This window comes from Panthera uncia, chromosome B4 (assembly GCF_023721935.1).
Source record: "Panthera uncia isolate 11264 chromosome B4, Puncia_PCG_1.0, whole genome shotgun sequence".
Classification (NCBI taxonomy): domain Eukaryota; kingdom Metazoa; phylum Chordata; class Mammalia; order Carnivora; family Felidae; genus Panthera; species Panthera uncia.
The window spans coordinates 80249402-80271797 of NC_064809.1; the positions used below are offsets into that span (position 1 = coordinate 80249402).

General features: G+C 49.9%; 1 protein-coding gene across 1 annotated transcript; it reads left to right on the forward strand.

The window, feature by feature from the left end:
- Positions 1-4104: 4104 nt before the first annotated feature.
- Positions 4105-21876, forward strand: ERBB3 (erb-b2 receptor tyrosine kinase 3). Its single transcript, XM_049625742.1, has 28 exons — positions 4105-4342; positions 7798-7949; positions 8516-8702; positions 9646-9771; positions 10410-10475; positions 10879-10997; positions 11102-11243; positions 11598-11711; positions 11804-11924; positions 12886-12959; positions 13121-13211; positions 13464-13669; positions 13874-14006; positions 14212-14302; positions 14521-14675; positions 15074-15127; positions 15743-15884; positions 16485-16604; positions 16732-16830; positions 17024-17209; positions 17362-17517; positions 17757-17832; positions 18014-18160; positions 18484-18581; positions 18679-18867; positions 19030-19101; positions 19546-19840; positions 20254-21876. The coding sequence occupies exons 1-28, from the start codon at positions 4261-4263 to the stop codon at positions 20778-20780; spliced, it is 4020 nt and encodes a 1339-aa protein (XP_049481699.1). The 5' UTR covers positions 4105-4260; the 3' UTR covers positions 20781-21876.
- Positions 21877-22396: the final 520 nt, after the last annotated feature.

A 22396-nucleotide genomic window follows, 5' to 3' on the forward strand; every position in this document is an offset into this window, starting at 1 on the left:
TTTTTTTTAGTATTACAAATCCACTATCAGTAAATAAATAGTACTCAAACAATTGGATATACATAAGATGTGGTAAGGCAGGGTGAGATTAGGAAGGAGGGATTACAAAAAGGTATGAAGGAATGTTCCTGGGTGATGGATAAATTCATTATCTTGATTGTGGTTATGGTTTTATATATATATATATCAAAAGTCATCAAATTGTGGACTTTAAATACACACAGTTTATTGCAAATTGATTATATTTCAATTATACCTCAATAAGTGGGTGGAGAAGTCTTTAAAATTATCAAGATCACAAAACATAAGAAGTAATATTGATTAAATTATACCAAAATTAAAGATGTCTGTTCAATAAACAATATTATTTTTTAATGCTTATTTATTTATTTATGAGAGAGAGAGAGAGAGAGAGAGAGAGAGAGAGAGAAGGAGAGTGCGGGTAGGGGAGGGGCAGAGAGAGAGGGAGACAGAATCTGAAGCAGGTTCCATACTGTCAGGGTAGAGCCTGATGTGGGGCTCAAGCTCACAAACTGTGAGATCATGACCTGAGCTTATGAGATGTTTAATGAACTGAGTCACCCAGGCACCCCATTAAACAATATTATTGACAGAGTTAATGATGAAAGTTGGGAAGAAATATTTGCAATGTTTAAAATTAACAAAGGACTGATATCTGAACTATACAATAAACTGATGCAAGTCAATGGAAAAATATGGGAATCCCTATAGAAAAATTGGCAAAGGAAAACAAATAGGCAATTCATAAAAAAGAAAAACCAAAAGTAAGACAAAAATTGAGAAGATGCTCAAACATATTAATGATTAAAGAAATGCAAGGAGGGGCACCTGGGCGATTGAGCATTTGACTTCGGCTCAGGTCATGATCTTGCAGTTCCTGAGTTCCAGCCCCAAGTCGGGCTCTATGCTGACCGCCCAGAGCCTGTAGTCTGCTTCAGATTCTGTGTCTCCCTCTCTCTGTCTCTTTGCCTCTCTCCCGCTTGTGTTCTGTCTCTCTCACTCTCAAAAATAAATAAACATTAAAAAAAAAGAAAAAGAAATGCAAGCAGATATTTTAAATTCATGGCATATTGAAAAATTGGAAACTTGAGTAACATTAAATGTTGGCGAGGAAGTTGAGATATAGAAATCCCACCATGGTATGACATTCCAGAGTGTGGAGCTCAATACGCATGAGAAATTATCACAGAACTGAAGGAGAAATGTCCACCTGCACCATCATTTGTGGTAGCAGGAAGCTGAAGGCAATCATGGGAGTAGTGAACAAATAAAGCACAGGGATCCACATAATAGAATATCTTGCACCAGTATTAGGAGCAAAGGACTAGAAGGCCATGTGGTCAAAAAAAGTTTGTTTTATTTTTTAAGTTGGCAGATATCACTGCACATTTGTATGCTAATGGGAATGATCTAGCAGAAAATTTGATAATATAAGAGAAAGGGAATAATACAGAAGAAAGGTAAAAAGGAATAGACTGAAGTATAGAACTGAAGGGTGGGGTAGGGGTGAGGGATGGGAATGGCGGAGTGACAGTTGGCTTAAGTAGTGGCAAGAATGACTCATTGTAACAAGATGGAAGTCTATGTATATAAAAGAGGAAGGGGGGGTAAATTGGCCAGCTTGGTGGTAGAAAGATAACTATGTTTTCTTTCTTTTTTTTTTTAATGTTTTATTGATTTATTTTTGAGAGAGAGAAAAGCCAAGCGGGGAGGAGCAGAAAGAGAGAGGGAGACAGATAATCCGAAACAGGCTCTGAGCTGTCAGCGCAGAGCCCAACTCGAGGTTTAAATTCACCAACTAGGAGATCATGACCTGAGCCGAAATCAAGAGTCAGACACTTAATTGACTGAGCCATCCAGGTGCCCTACTATGTTTTCTTTTGATTACTTTTATTTTCACAGGAAAATAAGAACCCAAATCATAAGCTAAGAGAAAGGAAAAATAAGGGATGCTAGATGCAGAGAGCTTTTGTGAATAAAGCCTCCCTTTCTTCATTTATACAGTGAGGGCAGCACCCAACAGAGATGGCCCCAAAGGTGTCAGCTTTATGCAGCATTCATATCCCCTGATGCTTAGCATGATGTTTCTCTAAGCATAAGAATGTATACCAGCAAACACACCTTGGGATCTAGCTGGAGAGGAGAAAGGTGGGGTCGTTGATAATAGGAATAAATAGCATTCATTGAATGCTTCTTAAAGGACCAGCATGACACTGTAAGTAAGAGTTCTACCCACCTTTTCTCATTAAACCCTAACAACAACCTTACAAATAATACAACTGTTTTACAAAGAACCTAAGGAGTGTTTCCTCCTTCATAACCAGAGTCTTGAACATTAGAATGGTGAGTAACAAAAGGAAAGTCCCCTTAAAGATACTATTAGCTCAGATGCGACTCTAGATCTCAGGGTTGAAAGTTTGAGACCCATGTTGGGTGTAGAAATTACTTAAAAACCTTTTTTTTTTTTAATGCTATTGGCTCAGTTAGCTAATGGGAACTTGATTCTGAGCAGATGAAGCTCCAATCTCTGTGATAGAAGAAACCTAGGCAAAACCCTAGCTCCCCCTCCTGATCACCTGACCCACTATTACAAGGTGGGTGACCTTGAAGGAGTCACACATCTCCAGTTCTGTAAAATGGAATGATGGATGTTAAGTGAGACATTATCTCAGTTTGAGAAAACTCTTGCAAATGAAATGATATATGTATGTATATGTTAATGTTTCCCTGTTACTATTACTATTATGACTGTTGCGTAAGCGTCCAGGACAAGGCCAACGCCTGAGGGCAAAGGTAAGCCTCCAAGCAGAGAATGGGCCCTTTAGGGTGTATATCAATACAGACCACGTTTAAAGAATTTTAGCCGGTAGTCTTGGCTCGGTAGGGGGCGAAATTTTTCTTCATCAAGGCTCCACCGTTCTGAGTCTTAGGCTTGAAACTCTGGAGAAAATAATTAGGCTTCTCTGGGCGAGATCCGGAACGCCAGTCTTAGGGATTTGAAATGCGACGCTGTGTGGAGCCTCATTGCCACCCGTTTGGTACCAGGAGGCGCCCATCGGATCCGTTCTAAGACTGGCCCCTTGACTGGTGCGCCTGACCGACTATGGCCAGGATCTGGGAGCTGGTGCTGGAAGTGCCGGGAATCCGTGCCATTCTTGGACACAGTCCCTAGTGCCCTCTTTGCGTCCACCTTCGCCACACCCCCCTCCTTTCCAGCGCGAGTCCGGGCTTGGAAGGCGTGAGCGCCTGTGGTGGGGACCGTGTTGCCGGTGTGGGTCCGCCGAAGAGTGGCGGGAACTCCGGCCGCCCCGACGGCGCGGTGACTCCAGTGTGGAAGAGGCAGCTGTTCTCCCAGGCGGCCGTGGGGGGCAGCAGAGGGGACCGCGACAGGTGCGGGAGCCCCTCCCGGGGTGGAAGTGAGAAGGCGGGCTTCGGGTCTGTTCCCAGGCTGGAAACCACCCCCGCCCCCCCCCCCCCAAATCCCCCGGAGAGGCAGGGCCGGCGCCGGGTCTGGAGGAGGAAGCGGCCGGAGACAGTGCAATTTCACGCGGCCTCTGAGGCTCGGGTTCCTCGGCAGGGTAGATGAATTATGGGGTTTCGACGGGTTTCCGGGGAAACTGAGGTGGCCGGAGCGTGAGGCAAACACCTCCCTCCTCAAAAACACACACAGAAAAAAACATTCACGTTCAGAAAGAAAATCCCGCAAGTGACCCAACCGGCTGGGGGAGTCGAGTGATTTGGTTAATGGGCGAGGCCAACTTTCAGGGGGCGGGTTTTGGAGCGCTCTCCCCACCCCCATCACCTTTCCCCTTTGGAGACATTTGGGGGCGTTTGGAATCTCGCCCCCCCCCTTAGTCCAGCTCCCGAAGAAAAATTAGGGTGAGACCCATGCTCGATGTGCGTGGCCAAGCGGACAAACACTGGGGCGTGGGGCGCGCTCGGGGCGGGCAGCCGGAGGCTCCAGCCAGCTCCACGCCAGCCTCGCGCCGGAGGGGGCGCGGCCGTGACTCACCCCCTCCCCCTGCGCTCCCTCCTTCGCCCTCTCAGACATACACCCCTCCCCTACTATCCCGCCCCGGACTCTGGCTCCGGCTCCTATTGCAGTTTGCAACCTCCTCTGCCGCCGCTGCTAAGTCGCCGGCGGCTCAGGTGGCTCCGCTTCGATGTCCTAGTCCAGCACCCCCCCACCCCCACCCCGGGCCGGATTCGGCGGGGCTGCCTTCACCCTCTGCTGGAGTCATGAGGGCGAATGGGGCTCTGCAGGTGCTGGGCTTCTTTCTCAGCTTGGCCCGGGGCTCCGAGGTGGGCAACTCGCAGGCAGGTAAGTGGCACGAGGGCACCCGCAGCCTCGGAACCCAGGATCCCGAACCGAGTGCGCCGAATTCTGGAGGGCAGGGGCAGCGGCTGGGGCGGGGCGAGGCTGGGGGTGCCCACCCCGGGTCCGCTGGGACCAACCACCTAGGCGGAGACCGTCAGGCTCGGGTTCTCGGCGTGGTCCGGACGGGGTCGGGATTCCTGAACCACACCCCCCCCCCCCCCACACACACACACACTCGCTCAGCAGCGCGTCGCCGACCCTCTAATTCGTCTCTCTCGGTGGGGCTGATGCCGAAACAGATCACACTTCTGAGGGTCCCTGTAGGGAGGGGAGCTGGGACCTCCGTTCTGTAAACGTGAGATGATGGGTGATTTAGGTCTTGGAGAAAGGGGTGGGGGGATGTCTCAGTTTGTTCCCCAACCGCGTCCCGGGGTTTCAGCACCTCCAGTTTCGTTGTTTTGCCGACAGGGCGGAGCTACGGAAGGGTTGGAGGGGGTTGTTGTTCTCTACTGTTGGAAAAACAAGACAGGCACCTCCTCTTCCGTGAGTTGGCCTGCCCTGGGAAGGGCTGAGAATAACCAAAGAGCTAAGTACAGGTGACATCAGGTGAGAGGCCACGCAGAGGCCGACCTCCCTCTTTTCCTCAGGATAATAGAGTGGCAGGTCCCCGACTTGACCAACCTCGTTTTGTCAAGACCTAGATCAATTCAACTAATATTTATTGAGCAACTACTATGTATAAGGCTCCGGGCCAGGAGCTGTAGGGTCAAAGAGGTCCAATCTGTATTCCTCTTGTTTGTCTTTTTTCTCCCCAACCTGAGACCCAACAGGGCACCTCTCCTAACTTCTGAGCTTCCTGTCCTGGGAGTCCTTCCTAGACCCAGCTTCTCCCCCACCTACATTCTCTTTATTGTCTGACTCTGTCTCTCTTAGAGTCTAACAAGAATCAGATTGCTCTTCTGTTCCTCCTGTCACTCCCATGCCACTGGAGCCCACCCCTTTGGGGTATCTCTGGGATCGTGGACACCTGAGGGTGCTGGTGTTGCTCACGTTGGAGGAATCCTATTGATCTCTTCCCCTCCCCCAGACCTCAGCTTGGGGTTTGGCACAGCCAGGGCCTCTTCCCCAGAGTGGGAGTGGGAGAAACACCTGTGCTTCCCCCACAGTTGCTGGGCCTAAATTTAGACCCTGGGATCTTGAGATGTGAACACTCCCAGCTGGTGAAGGGCGGGGGTGGGGGGGTCTGGGGATTGGAGTGGGAGGGACTGAATAGAATGACTGTATCACTGTCCCATCCAGACCCTTGGAATATTCAATCAGGAACCCAGGAGTCCCACATCCTGGCCACCTTCCCTGAGGGAGACAGGAGGCAGGCATGGTTGGGTCTCTTTACCCTTTATCTGGATCCTGCAGCCTCTGGGCATCCGGCCCTGTCTCAGTCCTTCTATAGCCCCTTTGTCCTGGCTGTGATGGGGGTGGGGGATATTGGAGAGGAGGCCTCTGGTTGAGGAAGGGCTGGAGATTCTTGGTCTGACCCACCCCAGTGCTCTCTACCAAAGGAGTGCCCAAACCCCTCCCTGTGCCCCTGGTCCCTGGGTATTATCCCCTTCCCCCAGCCCTCCTCCCCACTCTGCCTTGTTCCTCCTTAGAGATGTTTTTCATGCTCTCTTCCCGAGGAGGCCCTTTGCTCCCTGTTTGTGTAATATGGACTTTACCCTCAGGGTGGCAGGGAACTGGGACCTCTAACACTGTAGCCTTCCAGACACATAGAGTCTTCACAAACACATAAAGGCAGGTGTGATGGATAGGGCCACCTGAATACTTCCTAATAAAGAAACCCAAGGACAGAACCAGTATGGATTTCTGGGCCAGCAAGGGAGCTGTGTACATGCTTGTGTGTGTCGCAAGTGCACGTACACGCACACATCACATACGTACCCCACTTCTCTGTGCAGAAATCTTGACTCCTCCCTTATCTGGGGACAAGGGTTGGCACCTTGACTTGTAAGAGGGGTTGTCCTTCCAGGAAGGGGTTTGGGGTGGGGCTGTTCCCGAAATGACTAACCTTCCTAGTCTCTTTCCTTTCAGCCCAAGGACCCTAGAGTTCCCAGGATCCTCTGGGAGCTCCCAGCCAGTTTACCCCTCTGCTGGGTCTAGCCTACCCCGTTCCCATTGTGGGGAGCGATAGGGAATGGGAGCGCTCAAAAGTCAACTGAGCAGACTAGGGGTGTATCTAGGAGGAGGGGTTGGGACCTCACTAATTTCCCTCCCTCCATTCCCACTCCCGCTTCCTAGGCTGCCTCCTATACTGCCAGCGCCTCAGGGAAGGGTGGTTGGAACAGGTGGAATCTAACCCCCCCCCACCCTCCCCACAGTCTTTCACTCAGCCAGAGGAAGGAGACAGGGGTAGGGCTTAGGGTCCAAGATTTTCCATAGCCCCTATGTCCTCCATATGTACAAGGTCAAATGAACCCCCAAGACTGGCATGCCTCGTGAGGATTGCCATGTTACAAAACTTTTTAATGAATCTTTTGACAATGGAATTGGGTGGAAGGCTTAGAATCGGGGGAAGCCTCTGCTGTTTCTCTCCAGGCTACTGTGTATTTGTCGGAAAGTGTGATGCTGAGGAGCTGGGGTGTGTTGGGACAGGGGAAGGGAGAAGGGAAGCCAGAATTTAGGAAGGGGGAAGAGGTGCAGGGTTGGCAACCAGCTCCTTATCTTCCAGCTTTAAAGACAAAGCTCACATTGACCCCCTCTCCCCACCAGAGCTCCCCCTTCTAGTGAGGTCACTTGTCTGAGGCCAAGGCTTGAGGGTGGAGGGGGGCGGGTGCTACTGAGGACAGGGTGTCTCGGGACAGGGTGGAGCAGCCCCCTCCTCCTAGATAGAATTGCCTCATTGTGGGCTGGACTGTGGCCCTGGGCACTGCCCCCACCCTCTGCCCCCATCCCACCCTCGGTAGACACAATAGGGGCTGTGTGCTAGCCCCAAAGAGATATTTATTCCAGGACCTAGAGAGAGGCAGGATGAGGGTAGAGAAGTAAGTACCCCGGTTGGAGAGGGGGAAGGGAAAAAAAGTGTAACGAAGTTGTGGTCATTTTCTAACCTCTCTGAGGAGAAAAAAAACCTCCTACATCCTCTTTCATTAACTCCTTAGTACCCAAAGTAGCACCTGAAAGAGGCAAGAGGAGGCCCTGGTGGAAAGGGGAAACCTGTTCACCTTCCTGTTCAGAGAGATAGTGAGGGGATTGTGAGAGAGGAGAGAGTTCAGGCTCTCCGTCCAACATGGGCCTTTGTGTCTGTCTCTGGGGAGGGGGGGTTGGGGGGGTGGGGTTGGAGGCATCTGCCTCTTGATCCTGTTGAATGTTACTGGAGTGGGGCAACCAAAGGGGGGGACCAAAGACCATCTGGGGGGACCGGGCTAAAAACTTGTGTCCAGCTCTCTGCCACTCTCTGCCAGTCTGTCCCGGGACTCTGAATGGGCTGAGCGTGACTGGCGATGCCGAGAACCAGTACCAGACGTTGCACAAGCTCTACGAGAGGTGTGAGGTGGTGATGGGGAACCTTGAGATTGTGCTCACAGGACACAATGCTGATCTCTCCTTCCTGCAGGTTAGAGTGCCTGACTCCCTATCTCAACCTGTTTCCCCCTTAACTCCACCCACAGAAGCCTTCATCCCTTCCTCAGGGCTATCCTCTGCTGGAGTTCAGCATTCCTAAAGCTCCAGAGTTCCTAAGATCCAAACCTGCGTGTTTATGGGGACAACGACTGGCATCTGGGATCTAGGGTCTGCCTCCGTAGCCAGGGATACACGGGAGCTGGCAATGAGAAGCGGGCAGGGGTGGCATAGTGTTCTGCAACAGTGGCTAATGTAGAGAGACCCCTGGGACCGATAGGCACTGGAAAGATCAGGAAGGGACTAAGCAAGGACCCTCCCGGCAAGAGGAGCTCTAAGAAAGAGAGGGTAGGAGACTAGAATTCCCCAGTCACTTCTGCTGCCTGTCTTCCTTTGCAGAAGGGACATGCTAGTGTGACACCAGCTCCTCCCCTACTCCAAAGTAGGAATCGGAAAGAATTTGAGGGGTTAGGGATTCCTTAATGCTTTGGGGAGGGAGAGGAGATTGAGGCTTTTTGTCCTGTTGTCCCTCCCACTGACATGGTCTCTGTTCCATCACAGTGGATCCGAGAAGTGACCGGCTATGTCCTCGTGGCCATGAATGAGTTCTCTACACTGCCACTACCCAACCTCCGGGTGGTGCGGGGGACCCAGGTCTACGATGGGAAGTTTGCCATCTTTGTCATGTTGAACTATAACACCAACTCTAGCCATGCTCTGCGCCAGCTCCGCTTTACTCAGCTCACCGGTCAGTTCCTGATGATTCCTTCTAGTCTTGCCCCTCAACCAACCTGCAGACAGGTGCCTCCTCGATGGTAACCCGAGACTGCTCACTAAGTGCCCCTTTCATGGGGCCCACCATGTTGAACATTGTAGTCTAAAGGTCCACTACTCCTTAAACCATATAGGGCCCTGATAGGGAGCAAAGGCGTCTGCGGCCCAGGGGGAAGGTCCTTATGTCCCATGGGTCTGGAGTTGGAGCTGGATCTGTTACCCACTCCTCTATCTTTACTTTTATTTTTATTAAACAAATTTTTTTAATGTTTATTCACTTTTGAGAGAAAGAGAGAGGGAGAGTGAGAGAGAAAGACAGAGGCATGAGCAGGAGAGGGGCAGAGAGAGGGAGACACAGAATCTGAAGCAGGCTCCAGGCTCTGAGCTGTCAGCGCAGAGACCGACACGGGGCTTGAACTCATGGACTGCGAGATCATGACCTGAGCTGAAGTTGGATGCTTAACCTTAACCGACTGAGCCACCCAAGGGGTCCCCCGCCCCCACTCCTCTATCTTTACCCCCTCATAATTCCCCACAGGCTGGGGAAACATGAGAGTTAGATGCCGCATGGCTACCTTCTACTTCTCCCTGTCCCTGTCAGTTGGAAAACACACAGGTAGGGCGGGGGAAGGAGGTGGCTGAGTCAGGGATCTTCTCTCTTGCTTTCCCTTCCCCTCCCCCACTGGCTAAACCGGATTTGGACAGGTGTCTGAGGAGGCAGAAGTTTTCTTTTGGCCTGGCTCCTCCTCTACATTACAAGGCAAGCCTTTTCTGCAGTTCGGATTTAATTAGACATATTCATCTGTCCCTTCTCCCCTCTTTCTGAGTCTTGGGTGGCCTTTTGGGTTGGTGGGGTGTGTAGGGAAGAGGAGGTCTGCTGCAGCCCTTAAGCCTGTCACTTCTCTTCCCTATCTCAGAGATTCTGTCAGGGGGTGTTTATATTGAGAAGAATGATAAACTTTGTCACATGGACACAATCGACTGGAGGGACATCGTGAGGGACCGAGATGCCGAGATAGTGGTGAAGGACAATGGCAAGAGCTGTGAGTGAACATGATCAAGACTGCTCCCCTGCCCCCACCAAACCAGAGTGACCCCTTTCCCATCATCATTATATCCTTAATTCGAACCCACCTCTCCACTGAAAAAAACACCTCAGGCTCCAGACCCAAGGAGCCTGCGAGGAGGGAGGAGGTCAGTCTCCTAGAATCCAAACCCTAGAAGCAATATGTGAAGAAAAGGAGCAGAAGATCTGTTACTAAGTGAGGAAGCCAGATCTTTGGGCTCCATATCCACATCTTTTTCCATTATAACATTTTCCATTCTCCCTGGAACCTACCCTTGATCAAGATCTGCTGTCCCTGTCCACTCACACATACTCCTGCTGGGTTCAGTTTGCCAAGGAGGAAACAAGTTCCTGGGTTTGGACTGGGGCTGAGCTTGGCAATTGCGCCAGACTCACCCCTTCAGCTGCCCTGTGGGTGGTATGGAGGTGTGGCTCCACCCGTTGTTGACAGGTTCACTTGAGCCCAGCCTTGCTCTGGAAGGGCAAGGAGGGACACTGCCCTGGCTCTTTGCTTCCTGGGACTGGGGTGTCTGTGTGCTGACATCATAACCTGTTGATTCAAGCAAGGCTTTCTTAGCCCTGACAGCCCTTTGTGTTGCTTTCCTTCCCAACCAGGTCCCCCCTGTCATGAGGCCTGCAAGGGGCGCTGCTGGGGTCCTAGACTGGAAGACTGCCAGACATGTGGGTTTTCTCCCTTCTAAAAACTTCAAGTTCATGCACTTTCATATCCCTGCCCACCCCAATCTATGTTAACACTGGGAGTAGGGACAAGCCTAGAGGGCAAGAGAGTGAGCAGTGGTCTCAGAATACAGTCTTTTTTTTTTTTTAATATTTATTTATTTTTCAGAGAGACAGAGAGACAGAGTGTGAGTGGGGGAGGGGCAGAGAGAGAGGGAGACACAGAATCCGAAGCAGGCTCCAGGCTCTGAGCTGTCCGCACAGAGCCTGACATGGGGCTTGAACTCATGAACCGTGAGATAATGACCTGAGCCAAAGTCAGTCACTTAACCGACTGAGCCACCCAGGTGCCCCTCAGAATACAGTCTTAAGAGCCCTGACAGCCATGCTTTCTCTCTTTCTATAGTGACCAAGACTATCTGTGCCCCTCAGTGTAATGGTCACTGCTTTGGGCCCAACCCCAACCAGTGCTGCCATGATGAGTGTGCAGGGGGCTGCTCAGGCCCTCAGGATACAGACTGCTTTGTATGTACCACCATTTGCCTGCGTTCTGAAATGGGGATGTGGGCTTTGGGAGGAGGTAGGGGTACGTACATAACGTGAGTTTTATGAATCTCCTGTGTTCCTAGGCCTGTCGACTCTTCAATGACAGTGGGGCGTGTGTACGCCAGTGTCCACAGCCTCTTGTTTACAACAAGCTAACTTTCCAGCTGGAACCCAATCCCCACACCAAGTATCAGTATGGTGGAGTTTGTGTAGCCAGCTGTCCCCGTAAGTGTCTAAGGAGAGGAACAATGGTCGTGGAAACTAGATTTTAGACAACATTTGAGGAGGTAAAAGGGATCAAGTTGGGTGGTAAATAGAGGATGTGGGTTGTGATCATCTGACAACCTCCAGTGAATGATCCCTATGCCCTAGTCCCCCATCTGCTTCCCCATGATTTCTAGTAATTGCTCCTAGTTCTGAAACAAAGAGCAAAGGGCCTTTCTAATCCATAGGACAGTGCTTCAGGAGCCTTCGGTGGTAAGTCGGGGCAGATCCAGCAAAGAGCAGGAGGGAGCAAGATTCAGTTGGTGGTTGGCAGTGTTCCTCCCTTGTCACTAATGGTGCCTTCGTCTTTCCTAGATAACTTTGTGGTAGATCAAACTTCTTGTGTCCGGGCCTGTCCTCCTGACAAGATGGAAGTAGATAAAAATGGACTCAAGATGTGTGAACCTTGTGGGGGGCTGTGCCCTAAAGGTGAGTAGGAGATGGCGAGGAGTTGGCAAAAAGACCTCCTTTCCCCAGAGACCAATCAGGCCCCGCCCACTGAGCCTCTGTTGTGTTTGCAGCCTGTGAGGGGACGGGCTCCGGGAGCCGCTTCCAGACTGTGGACTCTAGCAACATTGATGGGTTTGTGAACTGCACCAAGATCCTGGGCAACCTGGACTTTCTTATCACTGGCCTCAATGGGTTAGAGACTCTGCTTTCCTTTTCTAATCCCTCACCCCATCCAGCCCCTCACAGTTCACTACATTTGGTTCAGCACTCCATATATGCAGCTGATTAAGAATATAAGTCATAAAATTTTAAAAGTCACACAGTACCTGACCATGCCTAACTCCGTCTCCCACCCAGGGCTTGAATCCCCTCAGAGACATCCCTAAGCAATCTGATACCATTTAGCTGAGTGGCAAGAGACAAGGACATGGTGTCCTCTTTTTTTTTTTTTTTTTAAGATTTTAGTTTTAAGTAATCTCTACAACCAACGTGGGGCTCGAACTCACAACCCTAAGATCAAGAGTCTCATGTTCCACCGACTGAGGCAGCCAGGTGCCCCTGCCTGAATCAGTTTTTTTTTTATGTTTCTTTCTTTATTTTTGAGAGAGAGAGAGGGAGACAAAGAATGCCAAACAGACTCTGCACCCTCAGCGTGAAACTCGACGCTGGGCCCAAACCCATGAACTCGAGATCATGACCTGAGCTAAAATCAAGAGTCTTACACTTAACCAACTGAGCCACCCAGGAACCCCCTAAATCAGTTATTTAACGAGAGTTGCCACATGATGGTTTTCTAATTCCATTAGTCCTTTTACATTTATTTGTTGGCATTTCAGTGTTAGGAAGAGTCTCCCCTTCCCATTTATTTGTTTATTCAATAATACCTATTTCATTCAATTTTTTATAATCTTTTACAGTCATTATTTTGGTGTTCAGTTATCTCTGAACTGGCCAATGGGGGCACTTCCATACCGTTTGGCATAAGATGCTGTAAACTCATGTTATATTTTTCCTGCCCTAGCCCTTTCTCCAAGGAGCCCTGTTCCTTTTCAGTGGAGGATGGTGTTTAGAAACTAAGTTCTGAGCCTAGGCGTGCTTGTTGCTACTGGGTTCTACCTCTACCTTGTCAACTGGTTTTTACTATTCTTTCCAGCGACCCCTGGCACAAGATCCCTGCCCTGGACCCTGAGAAGCTCAATGTCTTCCGGACAGTACGGGAGATCACAGGTGAGTGATCTTGTCTGAGAGGAATAGGTAAACCACTGGCACAAATTGCTACGTAACCACTTATAAAATCATGTCCCAAGCAACAGGGGAAGGACCAATAGAACCTGAGAAAGCAAGCGGCAAAGATTTCCCTGCTCACATACTTCTCTCTGGCCCCCCAGGTTACCTGAACATCCAATCCTGGCCTCCCCACATGCACAACTTCAGTGTCTTTTCCAACCTGACAACCATTGGGGGCAGGAGCCTCTACAAGTGAGTAGTAAAGAGTGTGGAGGTAATAGCATCTCCAGGCAATGAACCCTGTTTCATAGGCATCCTTGCGTGAAGTACAAGGTGTTGTGTCATACAGCAGTCCCAAAGGATCTGCCAGTCTGAAGAAGAAAAGGCAAAAGGAAGGGGTGTCCGTCTCAGTGATCTGACTGGCCCAGAGCAAATTTGTTGAATGAACATGAATCCACTGCATGGTCATTTTTCCCCCTTCTCATCCTGTCTCCTTGTTCTCAGCCGGGGCTTCTCTTTGTTGATCATGAAGAACTTGAATATAACATCGTTGGGCCTCCGATCTTTGAAAGAAATCAGTGCCGGGCGTATCTACATAAGCGCCAATAGGCAGCTGTGCTACCACCATTCTCTGAACTGGACCCGGCTGCTGCGGGGGCCTCCAGAAGAGAGACTAGACATCAAACATAACCGGCCCCGCAGAGACTGCGGTGAGGGACACAACCCCCAGGGTGGTGGGAAGAGGAGGTCAGGGAGGAGAGAGTACAGTGTAAGGACTGTCCGCCCCGGAAGTAGAAGGGATGGGGATGGAACCAAGGAGAGGGGTATGTCAAGCTGGAGGCGATTATGAGGAAGAGTTCCAAAGAGGGCATGTTAGAGCTCTGACTCCTCCTAACTCACCCTTTCCTTTCCAGTGGCAGAGGGCAAAGTATGTGATCCCCTGTGCTCCTCTGGGGGATGCTGGGGCCCAGGTCCTGGTCAGTGCCTATCCTGTCGAAACTACAGCCGAGGCGGTGTCTGTGTGACCCACTGCAACTTTCTGAATGGGTAATAGTGAGGGGCGAGAGAGTCAAGAAGGGATGGGGGGGGCGGTTGGGACCCCGGGATGGAGCTGTTCAGGTGGCACCTGAAAGCCATTAGATGACTCTGCATATGCTTTGGTGGGAATGAAGAAGGGGACCCTGTGGTTGGGGGGTCAGGAAGTAAAGGTCAGGACTTAGAAGTGACCCCCTCCTTTAACCCTCCATTGCAGGGAGCCTCGTGAGTTTTCCCATGAGGCTGAATGCTTCTCCTGTCACCCGGAGTGCCAACCCATGGAGGGTAGTGCCACATGCAATGGCTCGGTACGGTAGCAACACCAGGATCTCTAAGGGAGAGAGGGCAAGGACAACACTTGAAGGTCCTGGGAATGATATGGCCAAATCCCAAGGCCAACACAGGGAGGCCAGATAACACTAGGGTCTATGGGTGAAGCCTCTTGAATGGCTGGGTTGGTCCTTGCTGGGAGGTATGAAATTGACATTGGCATCCCATCCTTCCCGCCCTTCTCTCTTCCACCCAGGGCTCTGATGCATGTGCTCAGTGTGCCCATTTTCGAGATGGGCCTCACTGTGTGAGCAGCTGCCCCTATGGAGTCCTTGGTGCCAAGGGCCCCATCTACAAGTATCCAGATTCTCAGAATGAATGTCGGCCCTGCCATGAGAACTGCACCCAGGGGTCAGTGATGGGCTGATGTGGGGGGAAGGGGAGAACATAAAACTAGGGAGAAAGTAGAGGGTAAAGGGAGCCGAAAGAAGAAAGGAACTATGACTTAAGAATCACTCTCAGCTGCATAATGAAGGATTAGAGAAAGGGAATCTCAGTAACAGCATACAATTATACCACAGTTTTGAGAACCTGGAATAACCCCAGCTCAGGGGAGTTTCATTCAAGAGAGGGACTCAGGAAGGGTTGGTAAGCTAGAGATGGGGGCCATGTCTTGGGATATGATTTGGGCTCCAGGATGGGACACTATGGTAGGATCTGAAACAGTGTTGTATGTTGAGGCTGTTAGAATTGAGCTTCCTATGGGAGTCTCCCAAGCTCCCATTTAAGGAGGTGACTTTGTTCTCCAGGTGTAAGGGACCAGAGCTACAAGACTGTTTAGGCCAAACACCAGCACTGATCAGGTATGATGGGCTTGGAGATTAGGAAACTGGGGATATTTGGGAGAGAAGCTAGGGAGGCGGCAGTTACCTGCTGGGAAGAGATGACTCTATTCATTTTGACCTTCTATATACACCACTATCACTGGACTCAGAGACGCAAGAATCCAGGCTTCTGGCCTTCCCTTCCGAAAATTAGCTTGTAGTAGCCTCAGGAGGTCCAGATTTAGGCTAACCCTTTCAGTGCTCAAGGACATGTGTATGTGTGAATGTTAATTTCTTGTCCCAGATCTGTACCATAAATGACATTTGTTTTTTTGTTTTGTTTTATTTTGGTTATTGTTGTTTTAAAGGATGTTTATTTATTTATTTATTTATTTAGAGAAAGGGAGAGAGAGAGAGTGCAAGCAGGGGAAGGGCAGAGAGAGAGAGAGAGAGAGAGAGAGAATCCAAGCAGGCTCCACACTATCAGTGTGGAGCCTGACACGGGGCTTGAATTCCCTAACTGTGAGATCATGACCTGAGCCAGAATCAAGAGTCTGACACTTAATTGATTGAACCACCCAGGCGCCCTGGCATAGGTGATATTTGTAAGGGAGGTGTAGGCCTAGGATAATGCTGGGCTTCTCTATCCCACAGCAAAACCCATCTGGCAATGGGTTTAACAGTGGTAGTAGGATTGGCAGTGGTTTTCCTGATCCTGGGAGGCACTTTTCTCTATTTGCGTGGGCGCCGGATTCAGAATAAGAGGGCTATGAGGCGCTACTTGGAACGGGGTGAGGTAAGTGCCTAGCCTAATCTTGAAAGGTACCCATACCATCACTCTTTAAGAGCCTCCTTTCCCAGAGATTTGATCCTTTTCTTCAAGGAGGTAGTATGGCCCATTAGAAAGAACTCTGGCCAGAGAAATGGGAGACATGCATCCTAGTCCTGATTTTGCCATTAATTTGCCACATGATTTTGAAGTTACTTTCCTTCTCTGTGCCTCATTTTATGCACATGTACACGAGAAATAACATTCATCCTTACAGAATGGCTGTAAGGGTGAAAGGGGCTGATGTATGTGGAAATGCTTTGGAAAGCATAGGGAACTGTAAAGAAGTATTCAAGGTGACAGCATTAACAACTCTTCCCCCTTCCCTCCATCAAAGGGGAAACCCAACCCTCTTAATTGCTGGTCTCATGAACACAAAAAACTTCCTCAGTCCTTAGGGTCTGTTACTCCCCAATAAGCTTGCAACGCTTCTTAAGACTAAAGACAATTCCCCTTCTTGCTCCCACCCCTTTGGGCTTTGTGGCTCTGAGCATCCACCTATAGGGAGAGAGTTGGGAGTGGGGCATGGCAATGGGCTTGAGTATTTTCTTCCCTTCTGCTCCTCAGAGCATAGAACCTCTGGATCCCAGTGAGAAGGCTAACAAAGTCTTGGCCAGAATCTTCAAAGAAACAGAGCTGAGGAAGCTTAAAGTGCTTGGCTCGGGCGTCTTTGGAACTGTGCACAAAGTGAGTGGCCTGCAGAAAGTCTGTGGAGGAGGAGGGGAAAGATCTAGGGTGAAGGAGAGAAAGATTGAGGGAAAGGGCTAGCCTGGGGAGAATGACCTTTGGCTGACTCCTGTCCAAAACTTCTTAGGGAGTGTGGATTCCTGAGGGTGAATCAATCAAGATTCCAGTCTGCATTAAAGTCATTGAGGATAAGAGTGGACGGCAAAGTTTTCAAGATGTGACAGACGTAAGTGAGGGAAGGGTGTTCTGTATGCCACTGCAAAAGAGGTCAATATTAGAAACGCTTATGTAAAGGCATGGTCCTGTGTCAGTAAGTACTGTTAACCATACTGATGTCCTTGAATGTTGGGATAGCCCTGATCTGGGTGTACGTATGTGGACCTGTTTGATCCCTGGATAACCCCTCTTGTGTCTCTTAGCACATGCTGGCCATTGGTAGCCTAGACCATGCCCACATTGTACGGCTGCTGGGACTGTGCCCAGGGTCATCTCTGCAGCTTGTCACTCAGTACTTGCCTCTGGGCTCCCTGCTGGATCACGTGAGACAACACCGTGGAGCACTGGGGCCCCAGCTTCTGCTCAACTGGGGAGTACAGATTGCCAAGGTGAGAGGAACCTGGAGGAGTCCTATGACTGAACTGCCTGACTGATGGCTGGCAGGGAGTTGAAATTCGGAGAGGTGCCTTTAGGGTTTGGGATGATTCTGGATCTCAAGGAGCAACTCCCCCAACCTTGAGAATACTTCCTTCCTCTGTAGGGTATGTACTACCTTGAGGAGCATGGTATGGTGCATAGGAACTTGGCTGCCCGAAATGTGCTACTGAAGTCACCCAGTCAGGTTCAGGTGGCAGATTTTGGGGTGGCGGACCTGCTGCCCCCTGACGATAAGCAGCTACTACACAGTGAGGCCAAGGTGAGGTGACACAAAGGGCTGGGTAAGGAGGTGGGGGTGGAGTGAAGCATGGGGACAGGAAGCAGTCAGTGGTCTCCTTCAGAGGCAAAGATATGCTTCATGGTAAGTTCAAGGAGAGGAACTTGGAGATGCCAGAAGTACGAGTTCAGAAAGCAACAGAGAAAAGAGTGATAGAGAACTTGGGGTTTAGAAGTGCTAAGAAAATTTTTAGAAATCAACTTTTGCCTTCAATTCCCCAGACTCCAATTAAGTGGATGGCCCTCGAGAGTATCCATTTTGGGAAATACACACACCAGAGTGACGTCTGGAGCTATGGTCAGTCCATCTGGATACCCTCCATATCATCACTGGCCCAAATCCCATAGTTGCCTTTTGAGAGACCCCTTAGAATTTCTAGGCCCTTCGGATCCTTGTGTTAGATTAAATTCTGCCTCCCCTTAGTCTTCATGCCATATCTACTATTTTGCCATCAACTAGTCATGTCTTCCTATACCAGGAGTGACAGTTTGGGAGCTGATGACCTTTGGGGCAGAGCCCTATGCTGGGCTACGACTGGCTGAAGTACCTGACCTGCTAGAGAAGGGGGAGCGATTGGCGCAGCCTCAGATCTGTACCATTGATGTGTACATGGTCATGGTCAAGTGTGAGTTACCTGCTGATCCTAGCCTTTTTTTTTTTTTTTTACATGTTTATTTCTTTATTTTGAGAAAGAGTGGGAGTACGAGCAGGGGAGGGGCAGAGAGAAAGGGAAAGAGGATCCCAAGCAGGCTCTGTGCTGGCAGCATAGAGCCCGACTCAGGGCTCAGTCTCACGAACTGTGAGATCATGACCTGAGCCAAAATCAAAAGTTGGATGTTCAACCTCCTGAGCCATCCACGCACCCCTGATCCCCCAGCCATTTTCTAACTGACTTCCCTCCCTACTCCACTTCCCTCTTATGGCTCTACTTCTACATCTTACCCCTAGGTTGGATGATTGATGAGAATATTCGCCCAACCTTTAAAGAACTAGCCAATGAGTTTACCAGGATGGCCCGAGACCCACCACGGTATCTGGTCATAAAGGTGAGAAGGAACTAGTTGTTGTCAAGGAGATCTAGAGGAAAGCAGACTTGGCAGGGCAGGAACGAGGATCCACCTTAACAATCACCTGTCCCTACAGAGAGAAAGTGGGCCTGGAATACCCCCTGGGGCAGAACCCCCTGCTCTGACAAACAAGGAACTGGAGGAAGTGGAGCTGGAGCCAGAACTTGAGCTGGACCTGGACTTGGAATCAGAGGAGGATGGCCTGGCAGCCACACTAGGCTCTGCTCTCAGCCTGCCAGTTGGAACACTTAATCGGCCCCGTGGGGTAAGGAACTTCCCAGCGCTTCAAGACTTTCTGCACCCTAAGCCCTCTACGTACCTGCACCCTCATGAACCCCACTGATACCTAGATTAACTACTCAAAGGCCCCCATGGTGAGTAGATTTCTCCCTTAATCAAACCTCTTCTTCACTTTTTTTCATCCTAGAGCCAGAGCCTTTTAAGCCCATCATCTGGCTATATGCCTATGAACCAGGGTAATCTTGGGGAGGCCTGCCAGGTAAGGTCTGTCTCTTTGAGGGGCTACTGCGAGGCTAGGTGGCAGTGTCTTAGGACCCATAGGGGCAGTGTGGGACACTTTAGAAACATTTTAGGGTTTTTTGTTTTGTTTTTTGTGGGTTTTTTTAAGTATTTATTTTTGAGAGAGAGACAGGGTGCGAGCAGGGGAGGGGGAATGGGAGAGAGGGAGACACAGAATTTGAAGCAGGCTCCAGGCTCCAAGGTGTCTGCACAGAGCCCAATGCAGGGCTCAAACCTATGAACTGTGGGATCATGACCTGAGCTGAAGTGGGATGCCTAACTGACTGGGCCACCTAGGCACCCCAAAACCTTTGAGGTTCAATCAGTGTCCTACAAAAAAAGAAGGCTATGAACAACCCAGTCTCCTAAACAAATATCTCTTTCCTTGTCTCTGTGTAAATCTCTGTTTTACTTTCCTCCTTAGGAGTCTGCGGTCTGTGGGGGTGGTGAGCGGTGTCCCCGTCCAGTCTCCCTGCACCCACTGCCACGGGGACGCCTGGCATCAGAGTCTTCAGAAGGCCATGTGACAGGCTCTGAGGCTGAGCTCCAGGAGAAGGTGTCAATGTGTAGGAGCCGGAGCCGGAGCCCACGGCCACGTGGAGACAGTGCCTACCATTCCCAGCGCCACAGCCTGCTCACTCCTGTCACCCCACTCTCCCCACCAGGATTAGAGGAAGAGGATGTCAATGGATATGTCATGCCAGATGCACACCTCAAAGGTGCCTGACTCTTCCTAGGGTTTTCCTCAGATCTTTCTCTAATCCTTTCCCCAGGCTTATCCTAATCCTTTTATCTTCTCTGATCTTTTTTAACTTTATTTTTGAGAGAGAGCGAGGGAGAGAGAGCACTGCTCTTGCAAGCAGGGGAGGGGCAGAGAGAGAGAGACAGACAGACAGTCCCAGACAGGCTCCACACTGTCAGCAGAGCCCGATGTGGGGCTGGATCCCATGAACCTGGAGATCATGACCTGAGCCGAAATCAAGAGTTGGATGCTTAACTCACTGAGCCACCCAGGCGCCCCTTGTCTTCTCTGATCCTATCCCTCCCTTTTCATTTTTTCCTAACTTTCCCCCACTTCCCACTGCCTACTACCATGTTCTCCACATACCTAGCCTCTTTTCTCAATCTCCAGGTACTCCCTCCTCCCGGGAGGGCACCCTTTCTTCAGTGGGCCTCAGTTCTGTCCTGGGTACTGAAGAAGAAGATGAAGATGAGGAATATGAATACATGAACCGGAGAAGAAGGCACAGTCCGCCTCGTCCCCCTAGGCCTAGCTCTCTTGAGGAGCTGGGTTATGAGTACATGGATGTGGGATCAGACCTCAGCGCTTCCCTGGGCAGCACACAGAGTTGCCCACTCAACCCTGTGCCAATCATGGCCACTGCTGGCACAACCCCGGATGAGGACTATGAATATATGAATCGGCGACATGGTGGGGGAGCTCCTGGGGGAGATTATGCAGCTATGGGGGCCTGCCCAGCAGCTGAACAAGGGTATGAAGAGATGAGAGCTTTCCAGGGGCCTGGACACCATGCCCCCCATGTCCACTGTGCCCGCCTCAAAACTCTACGTAGTTTAGAAGCCACTGACTCTGCTTTTGATAACCCTGATTACTGGCACAGCAGGCTTTTCCCCAAGGCTAATGCTCAGAGAACATAACCCCTGCTTCCTAAAGTACTCAGGGAGCATTTCATGGCAGCTAGTGCCTCTAGAGGGTACTCGTCTTCTCCCTAGTCCCTCCCTCACAGGTCTCAGCCCCATTTCCCCAGTCCCAGACAATTCCATTCAACCCTTGGAGGCTTTTAAACACTTTGACACAAAATTCTTGTGGTATGTAGCCAGCTGTGCACTTTTCTTCTCTTTCCCATTCCTGGGAAAGGAGGTTTTCCCTATTTTGTGTGCTTTCCTAATCCCATTCCTCAAATTCCTCAGGGGGACTCCCTGGAGATATGAAGGATTACTCCCATGTCCCTTTTTTTCAGACTCTGACTTGTTGAGATTAGGCTTTAAAGTGTGCTTGTGTTTCCCATCAGACTCCTCAGGAAGAGGAAACAGGGGTACCCGGGCAGGGGAAAGTATAATTTATGACTCAGTCCCCTGGAAAGAATGGAAAGCTTCAAATCTTGAGTGAAGAAAGAGATTGGGCATAGATATTACTATTAATTGAGCATTTACAATGCCAGCCATCATCCTAAAGTTTACCTACATTATCTCACCTGATCCTTACAACAGTTCTGTGAGCTAGGGATTATCCCATTTCACAAAAAAAGGAAACTGAGCCTTAAAGAGATTAAGTAAGTGGCAGGTTCAGGATTCGGAATCGTCCAATGCAGGTTTTCTTACTGTAAGATATCAAGGAAAACTGATATAAGTCAGAGTCCTTGTAAGGGGCGTTGTCTTATTTTTGCACTGAATCAAGCCCAACAACCACAGCCTCCTCCTACACCCAGGCTTCTCATCTCAGGAAGTGGGGGTAATGGGGTGGTCAGAAGGAAAAATAACTGGACATTTTTGTGTAAACCATAACCTACATGTGCTGTAAATGATCACTTCTCACCCAAGGGACAGATCATAACGGTCCCAAGAGCCACTTTTAGGGTCTATTCTCATCCAGTAGTGGGAAGTTTCCAGTTGGAATAGAAAGAGGACCCAGCTTCAGGCCTCTGTCCCCTTGGATGGGAAACGGGGTATCTTTTGTATCCGTGAAGTTTTTTGTTTTGTTTTTATACATGCCTGAATAAAAATACCAAAGTTTTTCAGCTTCCCGACTGTCAAATGAAGAAGACATTTAGTGTGTGGGATAGATCATCCCTTTGCGTTTCAGCAATGTATAGCTACCAACCACAGCATGCCGCCTTGTGTCTTCTGACAGTCCTACTACTCTGTCCCTTGCAGCTTTCTCCAGCCCTACTTTTCTGAAGACAAGCATAACACACAGTCCTTTTCATTTAAGACTTTTACTAGAAATCTCTACAGGGCAGCCACTTGGGAATAACAAAAACAAGAAAACCCACGTTTGGGAAAATAAGAAAGCCCGATAGATGTGGTCCCTCAAGAGATGGAACACTAAAACTCCCATATGTTTCAGAACTCTCATTCTCTTGAAAAAGTCTGTATCAACACTTCCCTCAAAGTGTTGCCATCAAAGCCTACTGTTGGAGCAATGGTGCCATCTTCGGTGGGAGTCTGGCCTCCGGACTATAGCTGCCCAGTTAGCCCCTACTCCTTGTACTCTTGGTCTCCTTCCATAGGAGTTCCATAGTTCTTGCCCCTCC

What these genes read in the sequence shown, in the direction of transcription:
- ERBB3 (XM_049625742.1), top strand. Translation starts at nt 4,261, where the DNA reads ATGAGGGCGAATGGGGCTCTGCAGGTGCTGGGCTTCTTTCTCAGCTTG. An exon ending in CTCAGGATACAGACTGCTTT is followed by an intron (nt 10,998 to 11,101) that starts GTATGTACCACC and finishes CTGTGTTCCTAG; the next exon opens with GCCTGTCGACTCTTCAATGA. An exon ending in GCCAGATGCACACCTCAAAG is followed by an intron (nt 19,841 to 20,253) that starts GTGCCTGACTCT and finishes CTCAATCTCCAG; the next exon opens with GTACTCCCTCCTCCCGGGAG.